Source organism: Sceloporus undulatus, chromosome 5 (genome assembly GCF_019175285.1).
Source record: "Sceloporus undulatus isolate JIND9_A2432 ecotype Alabama chromosome 5, SceUnd_v1.1, whole genome shotgun sequence".
NCBI lineage: Eukaryota > Metazoa > Chordata > Lepidosauria > Squamata > Phrynosomatidae > Sceloporus > Sceloporus undulatus.
In genome coordinates, this window is record NC_056526.1 from 32,515,822 (window position 1) to 32,535,007 (window position 19,186).

General features: G+C 40.6%; 1 protein-coding gene across 16 annotated transcripts in view; it reads right to left on the reverse strand.

Annotated features, from left to right (window-relative positions):
• The window catches only part of RBFOX2 (RNA binding fox-1 homolog 2), a 257,860-nt gene that overhangs the window by 34,144 nt on the left and 204,530 nt on the right, over positions 1-19,186 (reverse strand). For 13 of the 16 annotated variants that reach the window (XR_006104173.1, XR_006104172.1, XM_042469488.1 and 10 more), the window contains 2 exons: positions 11,900-11,992; positions 9,346-9,406 (listed from right to left, as the gene is read on the reverse strand). Coding sequence is in view for 14 of the 16 variants with exons in the window: in XM_042469488.1 (XP_042325422.1) it covers positions 9,346-9,406; positions 11,900-11,992 (154 nt within the window). In the remaining 2 variants the exon portion in view is untranslated. The remainder of the gene's footprint in view (positions 1-9,345; positions 9,407-11,899; positions 11,993-19,186) is intronic. The other 3 variants (XM_042469493.1, XM_042469489.1, XM_042469491.1) reach the window with 1 other exon arrangement.

Here is a 19,186-nt window from a genome sequence, read left to right on the forward strand (position 1 = left end):
TCTTTGGTTTAAAAGATACAATTCTTCAGCCCAAATGAGTAAACAGCATTTTCATCTATGCATTTCTATACTGTTGTGTGTTTTAGATTTTAAATTTCTACATACTAATTCCCTCTTTTTCCAAATACTTCCTTCAACTTTAGGGGTGCAACCTCACTTTTGGAGACTGAACTACACTATACGTATACTGCCGTAAGTAAATATAATTCAGGTACAATACTTGGCAATGAGTTTTTGTCTATCATAGACATGTTGAATGACATTATCCTGGGTGGCATTATAGGAAAAGCCAGTTCAATACAAACTGGGAGACAGAAGACAGAATTCTTCCTATACGATTAGATATTGTAAATGAGTTCCTGGCATCAGTAGCTTGAATAGCCAATAGTAAGAAATTCTGGGAAATGGGGACTGGGCTTGAAGATGATGGAACAGCCAGATATATGTTTGTTTCGCTCCCTCATTAACTGCTTTCTTCCAACCTTGTGAGCCATATAACTCAACAGGAATGTTTCCAACCAACTGATAATTTAACTTTTCTCACTGAGAAAATGTGAACTTGAATAACACTTTCTTACCTAATACCAAAGAGAAAAGGGAGTATGGCAAAGTTAATCCAGCAAGTTAGCCTGCCTCAACATTTGGAGGAATTACATTCGTGAGGCTGGAAGCTGAAGCAATCTTTATTTATTTTAAAATCTTCACTGTGAAAAGAACAAATCAGCTATCTTATCATAATGAACAATTTGTTAAAATTCTCTGAGTTTGGACTAAGACTTGGATGTGAACTTGGGCTAATAATCCTGAACTTTATGAAGCTGGGGTACAGTGGAGATTAACAGCTTCCAAGATTAATTCAATCTGAAGGAGTCTACCTGCATAAAAAGCTGCCGATTAGAGAAATCATTTGATCGGGAATAATCATTAATCAGAGACTGGACATACACAACATACCTTAAACCAAACGCAATAGCTGATAAAATAAGAGTTTTGAACTCATTTTATTTATGAAGTTTATGACGTTTTAAAATTTACTGTAGTGTGAATTTAGTACTTTGGCAATTTTAGTATTTTAATATTTATTTATTTAACACACCATCTTTCTCCTAAATTAATAAATAATATCAAGATATTTAATTTTGCACCATTCTTTTTTAATCACCTGGTATTATGATTTAGCAAATGATGGGAATCTGAAATAAGTTAGCTGTTGTTGGATCAAGAAAACATGTATCTATCTCCAATGCACAGTCCTGGCCCCATAAAGATTGTTTGTGTAATAGCTGAGATAATAGATGAAGTTCAGGCAGGAAATCCATCTCTACAATTTTCCAGTGAAAGTGCTACAAATTGGCCCATTCAGCCAGGTTTGGCTGAAGCAAATCTAAGCAAAGGCAGTTCTCTTCATATAAATAAATAGTAAATGGACAAACCTCCTCATTGTATGGGCTTTTGCAAGATCAATGGTTTTTAGCTGAGCAAACAGAATGGGCATGTCATAGCATGGGTGTGCTGCAAAAGGAAGTTTCTGGCCTGAAAGTTGTTATTATTATTATTATTATTATTATTATTATTATTATTATTAACCTTTATTTATGAAGCGCTGTTAGATCGGTAGAACTTGGTAGTTTGATTGTAGCCCCATAGACAAGTTTTTCTATCCAAGAAAAGGAGAAGAGTGCTAGACTGAAGGATCATCAAGATAAGGATAAGCCAAAAGCAGTAAAATCACCTATAAACTCTGTAGTCAAGCAACTAATATTATGGAGGACTGGAATATGAATTCTGAAACTTAACCTCAAGACCTCAGGGAGATCTTCATACAAAGGAAGAGCTTTCTCCCAAAGCTGCTGTTGGTAGGCAGCCATACATGCTGAATAGTTCTGGATTTTGAGGTCCAGGACTGCGGAGGCGTAAGATTTCCATGCCATGGTGTTGAGCTTATGACCCTCTTTGTCATTAGGGGTCAAAGCTGTCTTTGGGGCCGAGCGAACCTGTGAGGCTTCCACAATTGCCAAATTTGGGTGAGGGTGCTCAAAAAGCCAAATCTCCTCCGAGGGTGTGATACGGTAGAGACTGTCAAGTTTCTTGGTGGAAGGTTGGGCCATGGACAAAGTGGGCCAAGAACTCTTTGCAATCCTGGAATGCAAAGTAGGTTGGAGTTGGGACCTTGTCCGGAACCCTCTCATCAGTGGGGCCAAGAGCTTGAGAGTCTACATGGAGGACTACAATGTTCAGGGCTTTGCCCATCTGGATTATTTGTTCCGAATAAGAAAAAATGTCATCTGAAGGAGAGGGGGCCTTGAGAGAGGAGAGAGCCTGCAACTGTTGAGCCTGAGCATAGTCAGAGACGGAATGGTCTGCGGATTCAGCAGAAGCTGCCCTGGTCCTGGTGCAAGCCGAGAGGGCCTGAGTGGTTACCGGCACCGGCAACAAGGGGCGTACTTGCAGGGAGACAGCTGAAGCCAACTGTATGGGTTGGACTGGTTCCACTCGAGAAGCCAAGGAGAGGTGAGACCGAAGTGGAATGGATGCAAACGATGACCTTGGAGGAGAAAAGAGCGGTTCAACAGGCTGGAAGGTTGAAACAAAATGGCCTATGCAGACCTCAGAAGGATCAAGAGGCAAAAAATAAGTGCCTGTGGCTTGATCAAAAACAACATCCCGTCTGGGAGCTTCAGCAAGCACAGAGGATGTATCCTAGTACTGTTCGTCCTTGAAACAAATGACCTCGAAAGTCAGGGAGAGTTGGTCTGGTATCACCACCTGTCCTGGACTGTGGCCAGCACACACAGGCACACGCCGATAAGGAAGGCTCAGCAAGGCAATTAACTATGCAACTGGAAATAGTCCACAAACCTTGCAAGGAGTGAGAGAGAAAAGCAAGCCGAAAGCCAAAGCCGAAGTCAGGATAACAGAGGTCACGATAGTCAGTCCAGTCCATGGTCAGGTCAGCCAGAAGGCAGCAATAGTCCAGTTCGTTCCGAAGTCAAGACTCAAGGCAACAAGGAGTCAAGATACAGGGAGCCACTGCAGGCAGCAATCACACCAAAGGATCATGAAATAAACTCTAGCACTGAGTTAGCATCTCACAGGTGGTTAAGGAGGAGATTCCCTCCTCGATACCAGCTGAGGCTTGTTTGCCAATTGTCTCTCAGCAATCCTCCTGGACCTGCATCTGCCAGCACTGTCAGCCCTGCATTACCTAAGGGAGGGAACCTCCAGGCCTGGTTCCTCCCCAGAGTCACCACTAGGCTGCTGTACCACCAGAGGAATCCCATCAGCACTAGGACTTGGCTGAACCTCCTCCTCTGGGGCTGGAAGATCAGGGCTGGGCTCTGGCAGAGCAGAAGTAACACCAGGTGCAGCCTCAATTACCCCTTGCTCTGGAGTAGACCCATCCTCCTCCTCATCCTCCGAGTCCTGCTCTTGGCTGGCCATGACACCACCTGGGTGAACGGAGAAGGTTCCTCTTCACCCTCCGAGAGTTGGTAGGGTTCAGGCAAGAAATGCAGAAAGGTGTTTGGTTGGGCCCGAAAGTCGGGACGAGGAGACAACTGAGGTTGATGCGCTGGTTGGGCGCACGATACCGAGCCCAGTTCAGTGTCAGTGGGCTGGGTGGGCGTGTTGGTACGGGACTGGCAGTCGGAGTCCAGACAGAGATGGGACTTCTTCCCGGAGTGATGGGATGAGTCCTTGGACTTGTCCCGATATTTGTGCTTCCTTTTCTTCAGTTAGGAGTCTGAGGACTTTTTCCTCTTTGGTGAGTGAGGATGGGTGGCCAGCCACATCCTGGTCCGAAGACCTCCGTTTGTCTGGTGACCCAGAAACCTCCGGAGAGGGTTTGCCCTCGGCAGCAGTAGCCTTGGCAGGGACCCTCAGAGGAGACAAAGGGGTAGTGCCCTTGGCAGCAATAGTCTTGGCAGGGACCCCTGAGGCCAGAGATGGGAGCTTGCCCTTGGCGGCTGCAGCCTTAGAGCATGGATCTCAGGCGCATCTCCCTATTCTTCCTGGCCTGCAGAGTGAAGGTCATGCAGTGAGGGCAGGAAGCAGGGACGTGGCAGAGGAGGCACAAGGAGTGTCTGTCAAGTGCCGGGATGTTTGTCCCACATTCAATGCACCTTTGAAAAAAGTGCGCAGACATCTTTGGACCAAAGCCAAGGGATGAAGAGAGAGAATTGTCAAGAAGTCCAAGTGTTACTGTTAATCAGAGTCCAAAACCAAGTCCAAATCACAATCCAAAGAGTAGTCAGAGTCCAGAAAGTCAGAGCAAACGTGGGAAACAAAAGCGAAAGCTAAGGAAGGAGGGATTCTAAGCAAGGTTCCTAAACTGCTCATGCAGCGGAACTTTTGGAACTGAGAAAGGGCGGGAAGACATCCTGCCTATATAGAGGGTGGGTGGAGCTACCGCCCCAAAGTCTTCCCTAGTGATTCCAGTAGGACCCGGAAATGCTGCGCAGGCACAGAATAACCCATTTGTATGCTTCGCAGAGACCACGAAGAAGAATGGACATTTCAGGATCCTGATGTGTGGTGTAAATTTTAGTCCCTATTATATATTCAACAACAGTGATCTGCTATTTCAATTAAAACCACCACAAAATAAATGCTGTCAGCGATATCCTAAATGTAGGCTGAAATGTAAAATGTCTGCTTGCAGTTAACAAAGTTGAACACATAAAATCTCAGTGGCAGGACGTGGACCTTACAGTAACAGAATGGAAGGAAGATAAATTATGGGAACTTGGTACCCAAGGCCTAAAAAAGTAAGAGTATACATTGGAAGCCTCAATTACTGTTTCCACATGGATTAAATACTTCCCTAATATTTTTTGCAGTCAATCAAGCCTTTAAAAGAGGCTGGGATGGATAAAAATTTATCTAATCTCCCTGAGTGGCTATCAGTCACTGACAATAAGATGGATTTGGAAATACAGTGTGCCCGCGCCATACGCAGGAGCGCCATACGCGGCCTTGAGCATACGCGCTCAAGCCGCGGGGCACACGTGGGGCAGAGCATCCCATTCAATTGAATGGGTGCATGCGCCTGTTGCGCCCCGCGCGCGCGCCGCTACACACGAGCCCCATTGTTTCCAATGGGGCTCGAGCATAGGCGGAATTCGCCTTACGCGGAGGGATCCGGAACGGATCCCCCGCGTAAGGCGAGGACGGACTGTAGATCTATTGATCAACTATTACTATTGATCAGTGGTTTACATTAAGTCACATCATAAAGAAATATACCACAGAAAATAAGAAACACATATATGCTGCTTTCATCAGTCCTTCTGCTGCTTTTGATTCTATCAACAGAAATAGATTATGAGAAAAACTACAGAGTTCTGAAATTGATTATAGACTTTAAGACTGATACAGAAACTATACAGCCACACAGAAATGTGGGTTAGAGTTGGTTTAAATTGTTCTCTTTTGCAACAATGCAAGGAGTGAAATAGGGATGACTACTGGCTCCAATTCTTTAACACTGATGTGAATGATTTTGTGTCTTGATTAGTTCAAGTAGATTCTTCTTCTCCAGTCATCAGGAATAAAAATATTTTCATCATGATGTATGCTGATGATTTAGTGCTCATCTCCCTCTCTCACTTGGGTCTCAAAAATATACTGCATGCATTCTGTGCCTATTGTCAACAGGAACACCTGTTAATAAATTATTTAAAGACCAGGGTAATGTTTTTTTGATAGAAATTGTCCAAGGCACAAATGAATTTTAGATCAACATGCCATAGAACAAGCCCACCTATTCAGATACCTGGCATTGTTTTCAGCTTGGAAATGCCATAGGGAGGCAGTGAAGCAGAATGCTAAAAAACAATAGGAGCACTGATGAAATTTTATTAGTCAGGGTGGTCAGTTGATTCAACGTGTCCTAAAAAATCAGGAGTAAAGTGGTTACACAGATACTTCATGTTGTGGAAATCTAGGGCTTAGATATCAACACCTGCAAACTTTATAGAACAAATATTCTCCACAACATTATTCTCTTCCAGCTAGCTCTTTTGCATACTGAATCTGGTTGGCCATCAGTTAAAACAAAAAGCAGATTGTACCAAGATACTTTAAACAAATTGCTACTTTATATCTGACCGTCTTCCAGCATTGTGTTACATGAAAATGAGTAACAATCAATATTGGGAAAAAAGATTCACAAAATTGTCTATATAGTTACTACTTCCTCAAGTTGAACTCTGCCTTGCTGAACCATGGGCATGAATAAGAAGCAATTAAGAGACTGGCTATTTTGGATAAATTCATGAAGGGATCTACAATCAATTAGGATCTCAAAATTTTCTTCATGGTTCTCCTTTTTCAAAACACTGAAATAAAGATAAAATATTTGATAAAACTCAAGCCAAATTGCCTTCACTGAACTGCTATTTCAAGTACTGCCAACTGCAGTTTTGGATGGATGCCATAATAAAATACTGGTTGAAAACTGACTATGTATTTGCAACCAATGTCAGATAGAGGACATTGTGCATTACATGCTCATTTGCCCCCTGTATAGCAACCACAGAATTTCTAACACCTTTGCTGACAAATGGAAGTGGGAACACTCTGTAGAATCTGTTCACTTTATTTAAGTGATACCAATGACTATGTAACACATAAAGTGGCCCTTTTTGCCCTGGCTGCAAAAAAGATTAGAAAGAGAGAGTTAGATAAAATTGCTACAAATTACCATAGAGACTCTAAGTTATCAACTTAGAAATTTACCTATAACTTGAAAGGATTTTACATTTTATACTAGCTTGGCAATAATTTTGGTTACTGAATACAGTGGTACCCTGGGATACGAAATACCCACGTTACGAAATTTCCGGGATACGAAAAAATCCCATAGGAAATAACTGTTCCGGGTTACGAAGGTTTTTTCGGGTTACGAAAAAAATTTTGGTGCTTTTCGGCGCTATTTCACACGAAATCGCGGCTTTTCCCCATTAGCGCCTATGGGTTTTCGGCTTGCGAAGGCTTTTCGGGTTACGAAAGCGGCGGCAGAACGAATTAATTTCGTAACCCGAGGGAGCACTGTATTAAATTGTGAGCTGCCTTTTGTATTTTTAAAAAATCTTAAATATTTTGTATATTTTAAGCTTTTTGTCATGGCCTTTGGCTAGCACAATAAACGTGGTGGTGGTGGTGGTATTGTAAATCCTACTATGGCAATAAAAACTGTATTGTTTTTTGTGTGTGTTTTGGGCTATGTGGCCATGTTCCAGAAAAGTTTCTTCCTGACGTTTTGCCAGCATCTGTGGCTGGCATCTTCAGAGAATGCTTGCCTGGAAAGGACTTGGGTATATATAATGTGTGACCTGGAAAGGCAGGAGTGAATTTGCATGTATAATGTTTTTGTCGCTAATGGCAGGCCTCAAGGAGGAGGGTCTGCAAAAGAGGATTGATGTCTGCTTGATAGTGCTCATTGTCTGCTGGGAGATTTCTCATTTGTATTTGTTGAGTCTTTGTCTTGCTGTCTTTCGGGATTGGTAACCAAACCTTGTTTACTTTAAGGGATTCCTCTTTTCTGTTGAAATTGTCCAGGTGTTTGTGGATTTCAATGGCTTCCCTGTGCATCCTGACCTGATAGTTGTTGGCATGGTCCAGAACTTTGGTGTTTTCAAACAGTATTTTATGCCCAGGATGGTTTGTGGCATGTTCTGCTACTGCTGATTTTTCTGGCTGGCCCAGTCTGCAGTGTCTCTCGTGTTCCTTGATTCTTGTTTGCACACTGCGTTTGGTGGTCCCTATGTAGACTTGTCCACAGCTGCATGGTATGCGGTAAACTCCTGCGGCTGTGAGAGGGTCTCTCTGGTCCTTGGCTGAGCGCAGCATTTGCTGGATTTTCTTCGTCGGTTTTTAAACCATTTGAAGGTTGTGCTTCCTTACCACTTTGCCTATTCTGTCTGTGATTCCTTTGATGTATGGTAAAAATACCTTCCCTTTGGGTGGCTGCTTGTCTTCACTTCTCTGGGTTTTCCTGGGCCTGGCAGCCCTTCTGATGTCTGAGATGGAATAACCATTGGCCTGTAGAGCCCGGTCCAGATGCTTCAGTTCATCTTCCAAGAAGTGGGGTTCGTAGATACGTTTTGCTCAGTCTACCAGTGTTTTGATTGTGCTTTTTTGTCCTGGGTGATGGTTCGAGTTCTTGTGCAGGTATCTGTCTGTATGTGTGGGTTTTCGGTATATTGTGTGACTCAAACATAGGTTCGGTTTGCAGATGAATAGGACATCCAAAAATGGCAGTGTTCCTTCCTTTTCTTTTTCCATAGTGAACTGGATGTTGGGGTGGATGTTGTTCAGATGGTTCAGGAATACCGCCAGGTCTTCTTTTCCATGGCTCCAGATGGTGAAAGTGTCATCCATGTATCGGAACCAAGTTGTGGGCTTTTTCAGTGCTGTTTCCAGGGCTTGCTTTTCAAAGTGTTCCATGTAAAGGTTTGCTGTCACAGGGCTTAGAGGACTTTCCATTGCTACTCCATCTCTCTGTTCTAGAATCCATTGTCCCACTGGAAATAGCTTGTGGTGAGGCAATGTTTGAACAGGGCTGTGATGACTTCTGGAAAAATTTGTTGGATGTCTTCAGGAAAAAACTTTTCTAGAACATGGTCACATAGCCCGAAAAAAAACACAAAAAACTATGGATGCTGGCCATGAAAGCCTTCGAAAAACTGTATTTCTCCCTTGCAGCCCAGGAATTCTATTATTTTTTTCTAAAATCTATGGGGAAATGTTAAGGGGAGGGGGGTTGGTGAAGAAAAAAATTGTGATTCAAAGCTAGAGATACAGAGCCACAAATGTATAAAGTTTTACATATCCATTTCTCCTTCAGATTCTTTCCTGTATTAAATCATGGCCAATTTTTAAACATCTCCAGATTATAAAACTTGCTTAGAAGTTTGGTGAAGAACATTGCTGGACAAGCAGCTAGCCAATAAACATGATTGGATGCATACCTATGCATGGAGACTGGTTAATGTGGAATCAATATTGATCAATGGTGGTGAAAAAGTCTATGTTTTTTCACTAATTTAACAATAAATAGCAAAAATACTTTCAAAGTTATTACTGAGTGTTATTAATCATGTTTAACATCTGAAATAAGTTTCCTTTCTGTAATAATGTGTAGGAACTATAGGGTATCATTTACCCTCTGAAAAATGATCAGACATTTCAATGGATACAGACAAAGTGCACACGTTTTGAAAAGTTTTTTCACCAAGCTTTCCATTCTGCTGAAATCCAAGAAGAAAGAACCCAACCTCATGCTTATTAGTTCTTTCCCCCATACCTCTCTTGTTAATTATAGGCATCAGGATTTCCTCTTACCATTTGCATATGGTGTGACCATCTTCTTATTAGTCATCACTCGTGCAGTAGCATTATTAACCTAAAAGTAAAAAGGGGGAAAGGGAGAGGGAAGGAAGCATAGGACTTTAGCAAAAATGGCGGAAAGCTCTTGATTTTTTTTCCAAAAATTGAACACATTTAAATTTATTTTTATGAACTTTCATTAAATTAGATATTTAAACTGTTTAAAAATTCTGATTCTGGAATTTTAATTATGCATTAAGGAAAAGGCCAAAAAGAGTAGATTTTCACAGGCATCCCTGAACCAGATATTTGATGCTCTTCTGATCTAACGGGAAGAAACTCCCTTCTTGGTATTTTCTTCAGCTTGCCGATATGAAATTGTGAAGAAATAAACCTTGTCTTATCTGTTAGAAGCTTTTCACTGAACTGCAGTAGCCTACTAATATTTCAGCAAAGATTGCTATTCAGGCAGGGCAGTTTAGATCCCAGATGCCTTGGACTATTTCCCTCTGCTCTTGATTTCTAAGCAAAATACCAGGAATGACCAACAGATTCATCTCCAACTGCTGACTTTCAAGAAGAATATAAATGCACACCATTAAGAAATTTAGAAGGTGTCTCCTTATTTCCTAGTGCCCTCCACCCTCATTACTGAGCTCTTTATAGCCTGAAGCATTCAAAGCACTGCAGCAAGTGTTATAGCAGAGATGATGCTAGTAAAACATGGGAGGGGTGGGCAGAGCCAAATTACTGCAGCCCTGTGTCAGGCACAGCCTCAGAGCTCTTGTGCAGAGGGTGAAGGCTGCACTAGGATCAGTGACTTCCAAGTAAACAAAGGGAAACGTTTAGATGCCCTTTGCTGTTTAATTTTTTAAAAAAAACAGAGCTTGAGCAGGGGAAAAGGGAGCCTGGAATCTCATTACTCTAATTTTGGCCCCCAAACAATAGAAACATTGCACATTTAAAAAAGAAAGAATGGGAAACAACAACAGATGAGACTGAGAGCATGCTGTTATAACACATATAAAAAAGAAAAACAACAACAACAGTCAATTAATAGGTGTGGGGGGGAGGAGAAGTCTCACAGACAATCATTGAGATGGAGCGAGTGCCTGAAATCAGCTGCTACAGCAGAGTGCAACACAAGCACTTAAAGGAAAAATGGCCAAAACCAATCAGAAACCACCAGTCAGCAAAGAGAGACCAACAGCTGCATTTAACTAAGTGAAGAAAAAAAATGGCAAGGGAGAAAGAAAGAACAATCACAGGTCTGGAGAGAGGAAGAGCAAGTGAGAAAGGAAGGAGGAGAAGAGAGAGTGGAAAGGTATGGGTGCATTAATAAAACCAGCCAAACTGGAGTTCAGTAACTCTGAGTAAGATGTGCAAGGGAAATCACCAGGAAATCAGTAATCAAACAGCTCAGACTACACAAAACGGTGTGTACATCCAAAGTCCAGGCGGCATTACTCAACAGCATTGAAAATAAAAGTGGGGTGTGAAAGGAAAAAGGAAAACGGGGGAACAACAAGTCAAATCACATTTTGTAGTGTTAATGTGAAATGGCAGATGGATTTTTTTTCTTTCTTAATTTTGTTTTGCATTAAAAAAAGAAAAGAAATAAGCTTCTCCTCTAGCACTTTTGGTTTCACTTACCGCCATCTCGTACCATCGCCAGCATTGTGTATAGTTACCATGGAAAGAGTGAGTCAAGTGAAGGGCCCTAAACACTAAACCATTGAAAAGGGAAATAAAACAACAAAAACAAAACAAAAAACAAAACAAAAAAGCAAAATATGCAGACATCTTACTCAAAACGGCGGCTTTTAAGTTTTTTCCCCCTTATATTTAGTACTTTTTTTAAAGAAAGGATGGGAGCAGAAAAAGGGGCCAGTTAGCCTTCAATATGAGGGAGCAAAGAATTAATCCCTAAGCAGTTACCCCCACCTCCCCATAGGTAACATCAACAACATACTAGTATCAAACTTTATGTTCATTGATAGAGCTAATTTTGACTGTACATTTTTTATTACAATTGTATCAAGAAATACATTCTAATAAATTTCTTCCTGATTTCTTCCCATAATTAATATAATTTCACACTCATATGGAGGAAAACTGGCCTCTGAGGAAAAGGCAGATACTGGCTGGCCCCCTTCTTTGTTGTTAGACACCAAGTTACCAGATGGACAGTGCTCTTTTAGTTAGTTTTGATCAGGCGTGGCAAGAGAAATTCGGAGCCTCATAAACTGAAGCAAAGAAAAATCAAGATAGCAGAAGGGGAAAAATTTGGAGTGGGTTGGAAACCAACTTAAAGAAAAAAGGGGAAAAAGGAAAAAAAGAAAAATACCTAAAATAAGAAAACAAGATATATATTTGGGTGGCGGGGTACTATTTTTATACACCTCAGTGCAAAGGGTAGGGAGTGAAAAAACACAGAGATACAAACACACACACGCACACATACACACACAAGACAAGAATCCAAATGTGAAATAAGTGAGGCAAGACACAAAAAAAGAAACAAAAGGAATAAATATAAAGAAGAAATTGAATTACTGAAGACATGCACCTCGATTTTACGGCCCTCTACCACGGTGCCGTGTAATTTCTCCCTGGCCCTGTCTGCATCAGCACTATTCTCGAAAGTTACGAACCCGAATCCCTGCATGCAGCGGGAGAAGGGGGGAAAACATGCACATCGTTATATATTGAAATACTGATATCTAGATAAATAGAGAAAAAAAATATCACAGTATGAAATTGACATCAGCACAACTTAGCAATACTCTTCCTAGAGTCACATTTTTGGTTCATGCATGTTTCATGAAGAGAATTTGTTTTTAAAAAAAAAAGAAGAAGAAGAAGAAATAATCAGATTAAAATAATAATAAAACATAAAGCAACTGAGGCCAGACCAAAAAGGAGTAGTTACTCGAAACAAATTTTGAAAAGTTAGTTCCTAGCCTGATGGAATACAATTTGTTAACACTTAGACAGCAAATCTTGCCATTCAGGACTACTAAAATGCATATTTTTACAACACTCTGAACAGTTGGCAAGGATACACATAGGTAGGTGTTTTGAACAAGCTACAATAAGAAAGGGGGTGTGGTATCAAAAATCTCAACACTTCATCACTAGGTCAGAAATACAAGTCCTCTGTAGCAGCTCAGAGGAAATCATTTTGACTTCGTCTTTCATTGGTTTTCATATACAGTACCTATGTAACATTACCCACATTAAAAATAAATATTCTGTTGTATTATGTATAGGAGCCCCTGAATATTACTACTGGTGCATATCAAAAGCAACACTAGGTTTGAACACTGCACTATGCCATCACAGTGGGCCCTTGGTATCAGCTGGGGTTTGGTTCCAGAACCCCCTATGGGCAGCAAAATCCTTGGATGCTCAAGTCCCGTTAAATACAATGGCATAGTATTAAAATCATGTTCCTTATATAAAATGGCAAAATCAAGGTTTGCTTTTAGGAAATTATATATTTTTAAAGATGTTTTCAAGCCATGGATGCTTGAATCCATGGATAAAAAATCTGTAGATATAGAAGGCTGACTATATTTCAGATTCAGGATCCACTGTTTATATAAACTTGCCACACAGGGCTCCAAGTTGTTTTGAATAGTATTTGCCCACCTTCATCCATCTTTTTTCCTCTTTCATCCTTCCATAACTTTTTTCAGTTTAAAAAAACCTTAACAATAAAATAGTGCTGGTGCTGAGCTTGGAAATGATACTTTTTTGGACTTAATTAGTTCCTGCTGATGTGACTCACCTCAGATTGGTTTGTATGACTCACCAATTCAAGACTGATAAAACTGTCCTCTTAACATACCATCAAGGCTTCTGGGTGTTACTAATACATATATTTTAAGCAATGGATAAGTATGTTGGAGGTAATAGCAAAAATTTAAAAAATACAGTCACCCCTCCATTTTCGCGGCAGATCTGTTCTGGACCCCCCCCCTTTGCGCGCAAAAATGAAAACTGCCAATATTCAATATTGGCTTAAATGGTGACACACATTCCATTTTGTCCTCCTCCGTTTGATGCTCACACATAAGCAATGGACTTGGATCCCAAGCCCGTGAAAACTAAGGGGCAACTGTATTTGAAAGATTGTTTATAACACCTTTACCACAGAGGGTATGTTATTCTAGTGAGTATTATATAGAAGATATGAAAGAACAGGATCTGCCACACATGAGAGCATTACTCAGGTGTGTTCTTTTAGGGTTAAATCAACCACACAAGGTGGGGAACACATAGCCTTGGCCCAACTCCATTGTAGTTCTCCACAAGTACTGGATGCTCTACCCTTCAGATTCCCTCTGTGTCCTGTACTGATTTAACCTAAAAGGGAATGCCATATGTACTCATGTATAAGTCGACCTCATGTATAAATTGAAGGCAAGTTCTGAAACCAAAATTATGGATTTTGCTATGACTCATGGATAAAACTCAAGGATAAAACTTAGGGGCATGTAACAAACAAAGCTTTTCCTCTACATTTAAAAATGCATAGAAGGAACATGCTCAGGAAGAGCTAAAGATTAGGAGAGGATCTGTTTTTAAGGCATTTCAGTGGTGTGCATGTAAAAATCATTAGTGATCTTAAAATGCCTTCATCTACACAAATTCTGATAGGGAAAGGAATATAAGTGAGGAAAAAGAATGAGAATATGGAATGAGAATGTAGCCTGGGGGTGAGGAGTGGGGAAAGAGCAAGGAAAACAATCTGCCTCTATTAAGGATCCAATGAGAAGACAAGAGGCAGAGTTGAGAAGCCCTTCTTGGTGTGAAAGCAGCTGTCCGACCCCATTACCCCCCCTTGCCCAAACCCTAAAAAGAAAGACAGCCCTCCATCCTTCCCCACTTTCTTTTTCAGCCTGGGTAGCATTCAGCAGCAACATGGGGGAGCCCAAAGAATGTGGTGCATGCTTGAGTTGAGCCGAGCAGCCATTTTTAATAGGGGCTTACTGTATATACCCCTCTGCAGAGAGAATGATAAACCTCACAACAAAGCTTGCACAGTAAGCCCCTATTAAAAATGACCACCGCAGTCTCTTTGCAGAGATGCTTATACAGTAAGTCTCTGTTAAAAATGGCCACCACCTCTGCTCTGGTGTGCTCCACATCAAGCCCCCCAAATGCTGGGTGCAGCACATTCTTCAGGCTCCCCTACATTGCTGCTGAATGCTATTCAGTTCTCAAAAGAGGAAAAGGAAGGAGGGAGGGCTCTGGTTTGGCCAAGGGAGGAATAATTAATGGGGTGGGAGTGCTGCTTCCTTGGCCCACCAAGCCAAGAGGGGCTTCTGGCCTCTGCCTCTTGTCACTGCCTTTGGACTGGGGCCCTGCTGCAGCACTGACTCATTTTCTAAGTCAACCCAGGATTTTGGGGTCAATTTTTTGTCTTTTTTTATTATTATTATACACAAGCCTATACAGTACCTGAACAGGTTATATTGCTATTGTTTCTTGACCCTGCATGTCTGCCTCACAGACATTACTTTGTTTAAGTGTAAAAGGAAAATTATCTGAAGAAATGCTACAGGCTATGTTTATCATTGTGAAGCAAGCAGTAGCTTATTTTGTAGAGAGAGAGAAAAATACCTGTAAGGGATGTAAGGGACTTCCCATCTATCAAACTCTGCCCATGATGACTATTATTTGGATTATTCGGATTTTAGTACTGTATGTAGTTTTTAATCTTATACTGTTTAATCTTGTTTTAAGGGGGGCACTATGTATATATGGATGTATTTTAACTTGTTGTACACCGCTTTGATTGCCTGGCAAAAAGCAGGATAGAAATAAAAAATATTTTTTTATTTAAGGGAGGCATTAGCTGGGAATATTACAAAACAGGACCAGTTTAGGAAACTGCAATAAACACAGGGCAGTCTAAGTGTTTTGGGGTTTTGTTGCTGTTGTTGCCTGACAAGTTTGTTTCAATGTCTGATAGTTTTAAAACAAGTGATGTGTTATAAAATTTTGCATTGCTTAAAAGAACTGAAGAACTTTCGCAGGGCCAAATAAAAAGAGCTAAATTAATTAAACATGGAAGCTATATGAAAATGACAGAGACAGAACAAATGGTTGTTAAGGATATATGGAAGGATTTATTTATAGCTCACACCTCCTTTAAAAAGATCAGACTCTAGCTAAGGGCCAGTAGTCTTCTATCCAGGCACTGATCAGATCTTACTCCTATTTAGTTTCCAACAATGTTTGAGCATTAAATGACCTAATCAAAAGAACAAATAAATTGCTAAATAAAAATCATACTGACATTTTACAGTTGTTTTAAATACATGTAATCCTTTCTCCTTGCTAGTACTATCACCACGGAATTGGAAAAAAAGAATTGGTACTAAAACAAAAAACCAGGTAACTAAACACTACAATCCTATACACAGTTCTCTCAATGTTAAATTCAACTGAAGTCAGCCAGATTAACATATGCGCAGACAAGTACAGGATTGTGTTGCTGAAGATATAAATTTGTACTCTTTTCAATAAATATCTTTCCAGTTATGAAGACATCCTCATGATACAAGAGAGGCAAGCAGCTAGGGAAGCATCTTCATTTTTCAGCAAGGAAAAGTAATTTAAGTGGGTCATGATTTTAAAGTGCTCTTTAGGTGCTATAATGAGAACCTGCTCAGGCTCAAGCCTTTCACCGTCCCAGCGGTGTTGTGTGTGCTGGATTTTCTGCTTCACAGTTGGGTTTCTATCATAAGATGCCCTGTATTTGTAGAGTTCACTGGAAAGCATCTTCAAGTGACAGGATAAAGATTTCTTTTAAAATGTATTTGATAATTAAGCTGGGTTGCTGGATTCTCCAGAAAAAATCCTCCATACCAAAAACTGAAGCATGATCTTTGCAAAAGGATTTTATCCAAACAAGCAAGGCCAACAGCTCTCAGCTAGTGTTTGAAGGCTTCTAGGGCATGGCATCCAGAGAGCAATTTCCCCCATCCTTCTTCCCTCTAGGAACTCTAAGTCCCTGATAGGTCTACAATCTTTTTAAAAAATGTGCAGCTGGTGGCAAGTGCAACCTTTTTTGATGGCCCTTTCCCTGGGGACAGATCTCAAGGGAAAAAGAAAGCCACCTTCTGCTCCACTGCTTCCAGAACTAGCCTCTGTTCTACTGGGATGAGCAGATGGAAGAGCTGGCTGCTGGTACTGCAGGAAAAAAAAATAGCTTCTATCAGTGATGCAGTAATGGAAGGGAAGATATTTGACCTCCCTGTTTATGCTGTGCTAATGGATGCATAGCAGCTATGAGAATGCACTCCCTATGCTGGGAGGTAGGCAACATGGTTCCCAAAAGCATTCCTGTACCTAAGAGCAACCGAAGGACCTTGTTGATATCTATATGTATTTTTACTTGTATACATCTTACATTCATCTTAAGCCCCAGCTTTTGGGGAAAGGCAGGATATAAACAAAGTGATGGAGGAATGGATAGATACCTGTGATATATTTCATTTTAAAAATTTAAACTTTGCAGGGTTGCTAGAGGTGCTTTAAAGAAAAAAGCTTGCTTCTCATTGCTGCTATCTACAGTTTTAAGAAGTAAAAGGTCAGTGGCAGCTGGTAGTAGCAGGAAGTGGGAAGAAGTAAAGAAGAAATTGAGGGGCATCTATAATGGAATTGAAGGAAGCAAGAAGAGTGAAGAGGGCTGCAGATGGCTGCAAAGTATAATGTGAAGAATCTGGAAGCCTATACAGCAACCTGATAGAGTAACCACAGTCACTATGGCAGCCATTTTGTGAGTGGGCAACTATTTCGTGAGCATGCCCATGATACAGCCCCAAAATGTGATGACACACACCCCCCAGCCAGAAAAAGTCCAAACTTAATTTCACATGGATTATGAGGTACAGTGGCAAAACTTGGATGCCCTGTGAAGAGTGTTACATCCTTTGGCTGCTGCCATTTGTGATGCTCTAAATATCTTCTTTATTTTAACTCATGATATCATGCATCACGTATAGTGGTAACAAAAGATCTCTGCGGGGAATCCAATACAACCATAACATAACAGCCAAAACTAAAATTTGGGGGGGGGGGGGACAGGAAGAGAGTAGTTCAGTGTAAATCTCGCTCTCTTTTTCTCTCTCTGTCTAATGTACCTACCAAGATTGTTGTAAAGATATAATAATCCAGCCCTTTGTATGGTTTCCTGAGGACCTGGAGTACAACCAGTTACAAATATGGTAAATATATAGATGTGCACACACAAGACTTTTAAGATGATCCAACCATACAATTTTCTTGGCAAGATTTGTTCCAAAAGAGTATGCCTTTGCCTTCCTCTGAGGCTGAGAGAGTGTGACCTGCCCAAGGTCACTCAGCAGATTTCCATGCCAAGCATGGATCTGAACCTTGTTCTCAAATCCAAGTTAAACACACAAACCACTATACCATGCTGGCTCTCTACATCAGCTACTGTCCACATTTTAAAACAGAACAGATCTATAAGTACGGCCACGAAAATGGAAACTGTAAGGAAAATGGAGGCTGGTGATAGAAAACAATCACCCCTGGATCATTTTGGAAGAAGCTCTCCAGTAGTTTCTAGAAGGTTCAAGATGTTTTTGTTTACTCAGCAATAGCAATAGCATTTACTTATTTACTTATGAAGATTTCTTTGATTTTGTTGTTTTATTTCATATGTTCATTTTGTTAGTTTCCTGAAACATACTGAATTGCTCTTTGTTTTATGTGGCATCAGAAACAATCCCTATTCTTTTCATGTTACTTCTGCCTCCAGTGCCCAACTTTCTGTTAAAGAAGCAATGCTTGGGAATGCATCTACTTCTTAACTGAGGTATAAATGTATATATATTCTTTTAGAGCAAAGTCACACTGGATCCTCCTTAAGCATACCCTCATTAAACTGATGCAACAGTATTTTATTTATTTATTTATTTAGGTATTTATATCCCGCCCTTCAGCCCTAATGGCTCTCAGAGCGGCTTACCTTTATTATTTTTTAACCAGACAGTTCCCTGCCCGCAGGCTTACAATCTAAAAGTAGCTAAAGTGGATTATATACTGGATGAAAATCATACAGTAGATCAATAGCTCTGGACTCAGAAACCCAGTATGTTTTCAACTGGAAACAGTGCTGGGTTTGTAGCTACACTGTCTTTTCCCCCCTCTTCTAATTACTAGCCTTCGCTTCACTTCATGTTGAGGGCATTAACCAGTCCAAGTAACTGCTAACTGAACTACATGTTCATAAACACCTCTTGTAACTTGGAACCATCTGCAGCCCAGGGGCACCCCATTTTCTTTAAGGAGCTGTTCAAGGACCCTGAAGATACCGAGTAACCATCACCCTTTTAGTCTGGCCTCAGATTCTGCAATAAATAACAAGCAACAGGATGAGCAGTGTAAAAATAATAATTGTACAGAGTTTTTAAAAATGTTTCCATCTCTGAAGAATGAGAAAGAAAATTTACCATGTAACCATAAAGGGAGAAATCAAAAGCAGAAGATTCTCCTGGGTGTGGCCAGAATACAGAAATTAAGGAAAAAATTAAAAAAACAAAAACATAAAAATAAATAAAACTTAAAGGAAACTAAACGGAGCCCCTTGAAATCCATGCATTGTTAACCCTTGTTTTTTCATTGTGTTTAGAATATTCACCTCAGAAGCAGAATCTTTATCTTATCACACTGGAATAGATTTTCCATAATTTCAACAGCTGATTTATTTATATACACAAAGAGATAAATCTAATAGCCAGAAACCTGGAGAAATAGTCGTCATCATCATCATCATCATCATCATCATCATCATCATCATCATCATCATCATCAT